This window comes from Streptopelia decaocto (genome assembly GCF_964273445.1).
Source record: "Streptopelia decaocto genome assembly, chromosome: 22".
Classification (NCBI taxonomy): Eukaryota; Metazoa; Chordata; class Aves; order Columbiformes; family Columbidae; genus Streptopelia; species Streptopelia decaocto.
Genome location: NC_138677.1, coordinates 2,882,021 through 2,892,713, shown reverse-complemented (window position 1 = coordinate 2,892,713; position 10,693 = coordinate 2,882,021). Strand labels below are relative to the sequence as shown.

The window sequence follows — 10,693 nt, the reverse complement described above, 5'->3', positions numbered from 1 at the left end:
GGGGACACACACCGGGGGCCAGAGGACACAGGGGGGGTGCAGGGGACACCAGGGGAGTGCAGGGGAAACCGGGGGCTGTGGAAGACACGGGGAGGCAGGAGACATGGGCGGGGGGGGCAGGACACATGAGGGGGAAACAGGGGACACGGGGGGGCGGGAGACTCGCGGGGGAAACAGGGGACACGGGGAGGTGCAGGGAACACGGGGGGGGAACAGGGAACACGGAGAGGTAGGACACATGGGGGCCAGGGGACACGTGAGGGGAACAGGGGACACGTGGGGGGAACAGGGGACACGCGGGTCAGGGGACACAGGGGGGACTTTTCCCCGTGGCCCCGTCCCGACCCCACGCCGCGGGGGGAGTTTTCTCAACGCACAAAAAGTTTGCGGCGGGGCGGGGGGGGGCCGGTGACCCCCGGGAGCTGCGGAGACTGAGGGGGGGGTGCGGGGGGGGCGTGGCCGGGGAGGGCGGGGGGCGTGGCGGCCTCGCCGTTTGAATGTGATTGGCGGGGCGGGGAGGGCGGGGCCCGGCGGGGGCGGGGCTCGGGGGGGCAGCTCCGCCCGGCGGGGACGCGGCGCTGCCCCGCACAAAGGCGGCGGGAGCGTCCGGTGCGGCCGCTGCGCTCCCCCGGCACCCCCAGGTACCCCCCTCCCCCCGGTACCCCCCCGGTTCCTCCCCCCCCTGCACCCCGCTAGCGCCACCGCCCGGCCGGGGCTCCGGGGGCTGCACCGCGGAGCGCCGGGTCGGGGCAGCGGGAGCAGCGGGACCGCCAAGTCCAGGCAGCGGGAGCAGCGCCGGGGCCGAGCACCGCGACCGGGGACCGGGAGCCATCCCGCCGTGCACGGTACGGGGACACCGGGAGCCGTCGAGCCAGGCACCAGCCACACAAACTCCGGGCACCGGGAGCAGTCCCGGCAGGACCTGAGTCTGTTCGTGCAGCGAGAGCCATCGGGACAGCAGATTGGACATTGGGAACTAGCACCGGGCACGGCAGATCTGGACAGGAGCACCGGCCGGCTGGCCGGGCACCGGGCACGGTAAATCGGGGCGCCATGGCCCCCCGCGGCGTGCTGCCCGCCCTGGCCTGGCTGCTGGTGTGGCTGAGCGTGGCGCCGGGACGGAGCCAGCTGCACGGCGAGAAGGGCATCTCCATCCCCGACCACGGCTTCTGCCAGCCCATCTCCATCCCGCTCTGCACCGATATCGCCTACAACCAGACCATCATGCCCAACCTGCTGGGCCACACCAACCAGGAGGACGCGGGGCTGGAGGTGCACCAGTTCTACCCCCTGGTGAAGGTCCAGTGCTCGCTGGAGCTCAAGTTCTTCCTGTGCTCCATGTACGCGCCGGTGTGCACGGTGCTGGAGCAGGCCATCCCGCCCTGCCGCTCCATCTGCGAGCGGGCGCGCCAGGGCTGCGAAGCCCTCATGAATAAATTCGGTTTCCAATGGCCCGAGCGATTACGCTGCGAGAACTTCCCCCGGCACGGCGCCGAGCAGATCTGCGTGGGGCAGAACCATTCGGAGGACGGCGGCTCGCCGGCGTTGCTCACCAGTGCCACGCCGCTGGCCGGCCAGGGCACCCCGGGAGCCCCTCGGTACGCCACCCTCGACCACCCCTTCCACTGCCCGCGGGCGCTGAAGGTGCCCAGCTACCTCAACTACAAGTTCTTGGGCGAGAAGGACTGCGCGGCGCCCTGCGAGCCCGCCCGGCCTGATGGCCACATGTTCTTCAACGAGGACGAGATCCGTTTCGCCCGCATCTGGATCCTCATCTGGTCCGTCCTGTGCTGCGCCTCCACCTTCTTCACCGTCACCACCTACCTGGTGGACATGCAGCGGTTCCGCTACCCCGAGCGACCCATCATCTTCCTCTCGGGGTGCTACACCATGGTGTCGGTGGCCTACATCGCCGGCTTCGTGCTGGAGGAGAGGGTGGTCTGCAACGAGCGCTTCCAGGAGGACGGCTACCGCACGGTGGTCCAGGGCACCAAGAAGGAAGGTTGTACCATCCTCTTCATGATGCTCTACTTCTTCAGCATGGCCAGTTCCATCTGGTGGGTCATCCTGTCCCTCACCTGGTTCTTGGCCGCCGGCATGAAGTGGGGCCACGAGGCCATCGAGGCCAACTCCCAGTATTTCCATTTGGCCGCCTGGGCCGTGCCGGCCGTCAAGACCATCACCATCCTGGCCATGGGGCAGATCGACGGGGACCTGCTGAGCGGCGTCTGCTTCGTGGGCCTCAACAACATCGACCCGCTGCGGGGCTTCGTGTTGGCCCCGCTCTTCGTCTACCTCTTCATCGGCACCTCCTTCCTCCTGGCCGGCTTCGTCTCCCTCTTCCGCATCCGCACCATCATGAAACACGGCGGGACCAAAACGGAGAAGCTGGAGAGGCTGATGGTTCGTATCGGGGTCTTCAGCGTCCTCTACACCGTCCCGGCCACCATCGTCATCGCCTGTTACTTCTACGAGCAGGCGTTCCGCGAGCACTGGGAGCGCAGCTGGATCAGCCAGAACTGCAAGAGCTTGGCCATCCCCTGCCCGCTCCACTTCACCCCCCGCATGACCCCCGACTTCACCGTCTACATGATCAAGTATCTCATGACTCTCATCGTGGGCATCACCTCCGGCTTTTGGATATGGTCGGGGAAAACCCTGCACTCCTGGAGGAAGTTCTACACGCGGCTCACCAACAGCAAGCAGGGCGAGACCACGGTGTGACCCCCCCGAGACCACAGTGTGACCCCCCCCGCCGCCAGCCCGGCCGCCGCCTTCGTCATTTTGATGTCGGGGGGGGGCGATTTTATTATTATATATTTTTTATTTTTTAGATTTATTAACGCCTAAGGGGTGTCTCTTTTTCTCTTTGATTTTTTTTTTTTTTTTTTGTAATTAAACCTGTAAATAGCATTTGTAAATTTAATGAGATATTTCTATTTAAAAGGCGAAAGGGGGGGGGAATGAGAAAAGACGGGGGGGGAATGAGAAAGGGAAGGGGAGAAGAGGAGAAAGGGAAGGGGGAAAGAGGAGAAAGGGAAGGGGGAAAGAGGAGAAAAGGGAGGGAAAGAGAAAAGGGAGAAAAGAGGAGAAATAATGGAGAAAAAGGAGAAATAAGAGAGAAAAAAGAGGGGGGGGAAAGAGAGGAAAAAAGGGGAGAAAATTGAGAGAAAAAGGAGGAGGGGAAGAGAAAAACATAAAGAAAAAAGAGGGGGAAAAAGGAGCTGCCGAGAGTGCGTGAGGTTCCCCGCTCGGGTCCCCCCCGTGTGCCGCAGCTGCCCCCCCGGGACAAGGGGGAGCGAAGCGAATAACCCACTAAAAATGCCATTTTTCTCCTTCTCTTTTTAGAAACTCCCCAAGAAAGTGGCTTTTTTCACTCCCCCCGCTTCGCTCGCTCCCAAAAGATGCTGTGACAGGGCCGTCCCCACCCCGGGGGGGTCTCTGCTTGTGCCCCCCCCGTTTTGCCGCTGACTTTTCCTCCCGAATTAACTTTTGAAACAGTCTGTTCCGATCCCAACCGAGTAAAACAAAACGCTCATTTACTCCCCGGGGCTTTTTTTTAGCCCCTTCAAAGAATTAAATGGGTGGGGGTTCCCCATGGGCCCCCCCACTTCATGGCACTGCGGGGATGAGCCGGAATCTCCCTCCAGATGGAACAAAGCGCGTCGAGGCGGGGGAAATATCTATTTAACCCCCCAAAAAGAAGGGGTTTGTGGTTTGGAGTGAGAGAGGCCCCTCCTGTGCCCCCCCCGGAGGAAATAGCTCACATTTTCTATAGGATTAGGGTTTTTTGGCTGCGCGTGGGCCCCCGATTCCGAATCTGCAGAGAGAAGCGGGTCCCGGCTCCGGTTCGGGTTTTGGGGGTTTGGGGGACGCGATGTGGGGAGTTTGGGCTCGGTGAGGATGGGTTTAATCATTGAAATTAAAACCAAATCAAAATACCCCTCCCAAAATGGAGAGGGAGACCCGGCCGGACCCCACGGCCGCCCCCAAACCGGCCTCGCGACGTCGCGGAGCTTCTCGGCTCCGCTTTTTGGGGGGATTTGGGGATCCTCTGGGTTTGCGGGGGAATCGAGCGGTTCCTTGTTCCCCAGCAAAGCCCCGGGATGGTCCCAAAACCCCCCGAAAAACCCCCTTTCTCCGTTGAAGGGCAGAGCGGGCGCCGAAGGGGTTAAGGCTGCGCCTCTCCAGCACATTTTGGAAAGGAAAAACTCTTTGGATCCGGTTTAATTTTCCAGCGATGACTTGGAAAGGGGGAGAGAACAGGGGGGGAAACATATCCAGGGTTATTTGCCCCCCTGTCCATGGAGCAGCAGTTTGAGGGACTGGCTGGGAACCCCCCCAGCACCCCAAATTTTTGGTGGCTCTTGAAATAGGGATTAAAAGGGGGTTGATTTTATGGCTGCGATGTCTTTGCCACCCTCCCAGCGGGGAACACTGGGGGTGACATTGGCAGCACGAGCTTTGGCCGATGGGATGGGGGGACCCCCCCTTGTACTCCCTCATCCCCAAAGGTGCCATCGCATAGGGGGGTTCACCCTTTTGGGCCCCGGATCCAGCCCTGGGGGTGCTTTGCCTTGCTCTGGGGGTGCTGCCCCATCGGTGTCCAGCTGGGGGGGTCCCCAAAACAGCAAATCCCACCCCAGGCCACTTTGTTTTCCAGAGGCGAAGCGGCCGGGGAACGGGGGAATGTAAACTCTCCACCCAGGAATGCAGGAGTTGGGAGATGATTTTATTCTTAATTTATTTTAAAGCCTTCGGTGTCCTGGCTTTGGAAAACAGAGCTGGGATTACAGAGGCTGGGCTTTGGGGGACCCACCTGGGGGGCTGTGTCCATGTCTTCCCCCCCCGGCTCCTGCGATATCCGGGGGGGTCTGAGCTGGAATTGGAAGTGTTGGGGCGGATCCTGCCCTGGCAGCGCCTTTCAGAGGCCTTTTCTGAGGAGTTTTGGAGGTTTTTGGAGGGTTTTGGCTCTCGAGGTTGTTTGCGGCCTGAGTGGGAAAGGAGCTGGAGGGCGTTTGCAAGGAACAGTCCGTGTGTCCCCGCTCTGTCCCCTGGTCTGTCCCCCCAGGTCAGGGTAGCCCTGGGGACAGGTCACCAAAGAGTGGGTGTCGCTGGGGATGTGTCACCCCAGATCCAACTAACCCTGGGGACAGGTCACCTTGGGTGTGAGTTACCCCAGGGGATGGTCACCCTGGGGACAGGTCACCCCAGGTCCTATTAACCTTGGGGACAGGTCACCCCAGCTTGGTTGAGATATGGGTCACCCCAGGTCCAATTAACCCTGGGGACAGGTCACCCCAGGGGTGCATCACCCCAAGTGCAACCGACCCCAGGGAAGTGTCACATCGTGGCCAAGTGACCCTGGGGACAGGTCCCCCCAGGTCCAGCTGACTCAGAGAATGGGTCCCCCCAGGTCCAGCTGACCCCAGGGATAGGAGATGGGGACAGAGGACAAGGACAGGGACAGAGGACAGGGACGTCCTCTCCATACACAGCTGAGCCCCCACCCTCCCAAGCTGGTGATTCCCACCCTCCTCTCTCTCTTTTAAGCCAAGTGAAGAGGGAGCAAACGCTGGTGGCGGGGACGTGCTGGGGGTCCTTTGATGTCCCCTAATGAGCCCCGCTCTGTTTTCACAGCTGCCCAAAGCGGCAGAAGTCAATTAAAGTGCCCCCGGCCCCAGAGCACCCATAACTCGTCACATCGGTGTCCGGGGGGTCACGGGGTGGTGATGGTGGGGACAGGAACAGGGGCGTCCCCAGGAGGAGTGACCGTGATTGGGACGGCACTGGGGGTGAAACCAGTGCAGGGAGGGGGATGCTGGAGGAAGGAACTGGTCTCAGTGGGACAAGGACGGGTCACAGGGTGTCCCCAGCACTGGCTGTCTAAGCTCTCCTGTCCCCCAGGCCATGGTCACTCCTGTCCCCTGGCTGTCCTGTCCCCCCCGGCCACAAGCTCTCCTGTCTCCCTATCCATGGGGTCTCCTGTCCCCTGGGGACCCTGTCCCATGGGCAGTCCTGTCCCCATGGCCCTTGGCTCCCCTGTCCCCAGGGCTGTCCCATCCTCTGTCCCCAGGGGTCTCCCCGCTTTGCCCCATGGGGACCCATCCCACCACCTGGGTGACAATTCCCTCAGGGCATGAGGTCCTCCCCTTGTCACTGTCCCCTCTAGTCCCATGTCCCCACATACGGGGTGGCAGAGGAACATGACAGGGAGCAGGGAGGGAACAAAGGACAGCTCACGGTGACATGTCAGGTGTCCCCACCGATCATTTCTATCAGCCCTTAATGGTGTGACAGGTCCCAGGGCCTCAGTGGGGACATTGCTGGCTGTCCCCAACTCACAGGTGTCTGCTTTAACCTCCACGAGGACAAAGCCAGCAGGGACACAAGGCCACGGGGACCAGCACCCATGGGTGCTGTGGGCAGAGTGGGTCCCACCGGGCATTCCCGGCCCCCCCAGCTCTGTTGTCCCCCTCCGGCCACGTGTGCTGGAGCAGAATGTCACCGAGCCCTGGCCGGACGCCAGAGGGGACAGGCGGCCGCACCGGCTAAATTGGGCTCCTCGCTGCGCCGCTCTTAAAGGAGACGGAGCTGCCAGCAGGCAGGATGTGCCCCTCGGGCAATTAGGGATGTCCCTGAGAGGGCTGGGTTTCCCAGGGCAGATGGAGGATCCTGTCTCCATCCCACCAGCCTGGCCTGGTGATGTGGGACCCAACCACATCCCAGCACCCTGCCCAAGCGGTGTGGGACCCTGCGGCTCTGCGGGGTCACACATGAACGGAGCGGGAGTGGAGGGTGTGAGGCCACCTCTCCATCCCAACATCCCTCCTGGAGAACCTGGGGTGGGTGAACATGGGATGGGTGGGCATGGTACCCCATCTCCAACCCAGCATCCTCCTGGAGAGTTGAGGAAGGATGGAGTGGGGTGGGAATGGGACCACTCTCCATCCTGATGTCCTCCTGAAGAACGTGGCATGGATGGACACAGTACTCCAAGTCCATCGCAGCACCCCATCCAGAGAACGTGGCATAGATGAACATGGGTTGGGTGAGCCTGGGACTTCATCTCCACCCCAACATCCCTCCTGGAGAACAGGGGAAGGATGGAAGTGGGGTGGGTGGGCACAGGCACATCCTCCATCCTGATGTACTTCCTGGAGAACATGGGATGGGTGGACATGGCTCCCCATGTTCATCCCAACAACCCTCCTGGAGAACAGCAGATGGATGGGAGTCAGGTGGGAATGGGACCCCATCTCCATCTTGGTGTCCTCGTAGAGAACACGGCATGGATGGACACAGTACTCCACATCCATCACAGCACCCCATCCAGAGAACATGGATGGACATGGGATGGGTGAGCCTGGGACCCCACGTTCATCCCAGTATCCCTGCTGGAGAACAGCAGATGGATGACAGTGGGGTGGGAATGGGACCCCACCCTGGTGTCCTCCTGGAGAACATGGCACAGGTGACCATGAGACCTCACGTTCATCCCATGGGACCCCACCTCCAGCCCATTGGACCCGATGCTCATCCCATGGGACCCCATGTTCATCCCATGGGAGCCCACCTCCTGCCCATGGGACCCCCCCCCCCCACACCCCATGGGACCCCATGCTCATCCCATGGGACCCCACCTCCAGCCTATGGGACCCCACTTCCATCCCATGGGACCCCACCTCCATCCCATTGGACCCCACGTTCATCCCATGGGACCCCACGTTCATCCCATGGGACTCCAGCCCACCTCCAACCCATGGGACCCCACCTCCAGCCTATGGGACCCCACTGCCATCCCATGGGACCCCCCCTCCAGCCCATGGGACCCCACGTTCATCCCATGGGACCCCCCCTCCAACCTATGGGATCCCACCTCCATCCCATGGGACCCCACCTCCAACCCATGGGACCCCATGCTCATCCCATGGGACCCCACGTTCATCCCATGGGACTCCAGCCCAGCTCCCATGCAGACAACACGGGCCGGGTGGACACAGTTCCCCACCCCAGCTCCCCCGGGGGGGCCTGCAATGGGGCTGCCCCACGGCCCGTTCTGGAGCAGCTGGGCCGGCCGGGGGGGCTGGGATCGGGAGGAGGGATCTGGCCCGGCCGGGGGAGTCGGCGGGATCAGGGGGCGGGATCGGGCCGGGCCGGGGGGGTCGGGGGGATCAGGGGGCGGGATCGGGCCGGGCCGGGGGGGTCGGGGGGATCAGGGGGCGGGATCGGGCCGGGCCGGGGGGGCGGCTCCGGAGGCGGCGTCGCCTCTGAATGCGGGGAATGTTTTTGCAGCTGGAGTCGATTAAGGGGCGGCAGCGCCGGAGGATCCGGCCCGGCCCCGGGCGGGGGGTGCGAAGGGGGGTGCGGGGCGTGCAACGGGGGGTGTGCAAAGAGCGGGGGTGCAAGGGCGGCTGTGTGTGCAAAGAAGGGGTGCAAGGAGCTGGGGATGTGCGCAAGGTGTGTGCAATGGGGGGAGTGTGTGTGCAAGGAGGGTGTGTGGAACAGGGGTGCATGTGGGTACAAGGAGGGGGAGCAGTGTGTGTGCAAAAGGCGGGTGTGCAAAGACAGCGTGTGTGCCCAAGGGAGTGTGCAAGGGGGGTACATGCATGTGCAAGGGGGTGTGCAAAGAGGGGTGAAAGGAGAGGGTGAGTTTGCGCAAGGGGGTGTGCAATGGGGTGGCATGCGTGCAAGGGGTGTGTGTGCAAGGGGTGTGTGTGCAAGGGGGGCATGTGTGTGTGAGGCTGGGGTGCGAGGAGGGGGAGCAGTGTGTGTATTATGCAAAGGATGGGTGTGCAAAGGAGTGTGTGTGTCCAAGGGGGTGTGCAAAGGGGTATGTGCATGTGCAAGGGGGTCTGCAGGGGGTGAGTGTGCACAAGAGCAGGGTGTGTGTGTGCGTGCAAGGGGGGTGTGCACAAGGGAGTGTAAAAGGGGGGTGTGTGCAAAGGAGGGGTTTGCAGGGAGGGTGCATGTGTGTGCAAGGGGGTGTGTAAGGAAGGCAGTGTGTGCAAGGGGGGTGTGTGTTCACAAGAGGGTGTGCAAAGGGGGATGGGGAAGGGGGACAGTGTAGGTGAAAAGAGGGTGTGTGCACAAGCGGGTGTACAAGGGCAGTGTGGAATGGGGTGTACACAAGGGGGGTGCATTTGTGCTCAAGGGGGTGTTCAAAGTGGGGTGTGCAAGGAGGGTGTGTGCACAAGGGACAATATCTGTGCAAAAGGGTGTGAGGGTGCAGGGGGGTGTGCAAAGGGCATGTGTGCAAGAGGGGTGGAAAGGGGATGTGTGTGTGCGAAGGCGAGTGTGTGCACACAAGGGGCGGACACAAAGGGGAGTGTTTGTGCAAAGGGCAGCGGGAGTGCAAGGACAGTGTGTGTGCAAGAGGGAGGCACTTGGGTGTGCAAGGAGCGGTGCCTGAGGCTGAGTGGGTGTGCAAAGGCGAGTGCAAAGGGCTCTGTGTGTGTGCAAAGGGGGACCATGTGTGTCCAAGGGGAGGTGCGTGCAACGAAGAGCAAGCATGTGTGAAAGGGGAGCGTGTCAGTGCATGTGTGTGCACATAAGGGAGCGCGTGTGAGTGTGCAACGGGGGGGTGTGTGTATGTAGGTGTGGGAGGGGAGTTCATCCCCTCGAGGAGAAACGTGTGCGCGTGTGCACACGTGTGCAGGGTGGGGGACATGTGCCATGGACACGTGCTCGTGAGCGGGTGTGCAAATGTGTGTGTGCAGCAGGGATGCAGAAGGGCTGAGCTTGTGCGACACGGGCTGCACGTGGGACGCGCCCGAGCTGCCCCGCAGGGACACACACGTGTGCACACGCGTGTGCCAGCGTCACCGCCCAATGGGGTGATGAGCTCCTGGACAGAGTGTCCCCCCCTCAGGGTGTGTCCCCTCCATGGCACCATGTCACCCCCAGCAGGGTGTCCCCCCACCCCCAGGGTGTCGCTGTCAGGGTGTCCCCCACTCCATGATGTCCCCCCGCCCAGGGTGTCCCCCCCTCAGGGTCCCCACCCTGGGCAGGATGTCCCCCACAGGCAGAGTGTCACCCCCTTCAGGGTGTCCCCACTCAGGCTGTCCCCCAAAGGCAGGGTGCCCCCTCCTCAGGGTGTGTCATCTCCCCCCCTCTCTCCCTGCCCCGTTACAATGTCCCCCCAGCAGGGTGTCCCCTGCTCAGACTCCCCCCTTGGGCAGGGCATGTCCCCCCTTCAGTGTGTCACCCCATGGACAGGGTGTCCCCTCTTAGGGTGTCTCCCCTCGGGGTGTGTAACCCCCCCCCCCCGCCGCAGCACAATGTCCCCTCCAGCAGGTTGTCCCCCACGTCAGGGTGTCCCCCAATGGACAGGGTGTCCCCCCTCAGGGTATCGGCCCCTTCACGGTGTTCCCATGGGCAGGGTGTCCCCCCCAGGGTGTCCCCCCGTGCCCCGGCGCTGACACGTCCCAGCTGCCGCCAGCTGCACCGCTGCCCAACCTTTTATAGCAAATTCGGGGCCGCCGCAGCGCAGGGGGGGCCAGGGGGGCCCTGGGGCTGTGCTGGGACAGCGGTGGCACGGCCATGGGGACAGGGGACACCCGGCAAGCAGGGGCCTGGCGGGGGGGGCACAAATGGAGCACGTGTGCACACGGGAGTGGGCTCACACATGTTGGAGGTTCCCCTCCTGATGAAGGTTTCCCCATGATGGAGGGTCCCCGAAAAAGAAGGTGTC

General features: G+C 62.8%; 1 protein-coding gene across 1 annotated transcript; it reads left to right on the top strand.

The window, feature by feature from the left end:
* The first annotated feature begins 572 nt into the window (after nucleotides 1-572).
* Nucleotides 573-2,913, top strand: FZD2 (frizzled class receptor 2). The gene has a single exon (XM_082070851.1). It carries the CDS (start codon nucleotides 1,054-1,056, stop codon nucleotides 2,722-2,724), a length of 1,671 nt encoding a protein of 556 aa, XP_081926977.1. The 5' UTR covers nucleotides 573-1,053; the 3' UTR covers nucleotides 2,725-2,913.
* The last annotated feature ends 7,780 nt before the right edge of the window (nucleotides 2,914-10,693 follow it).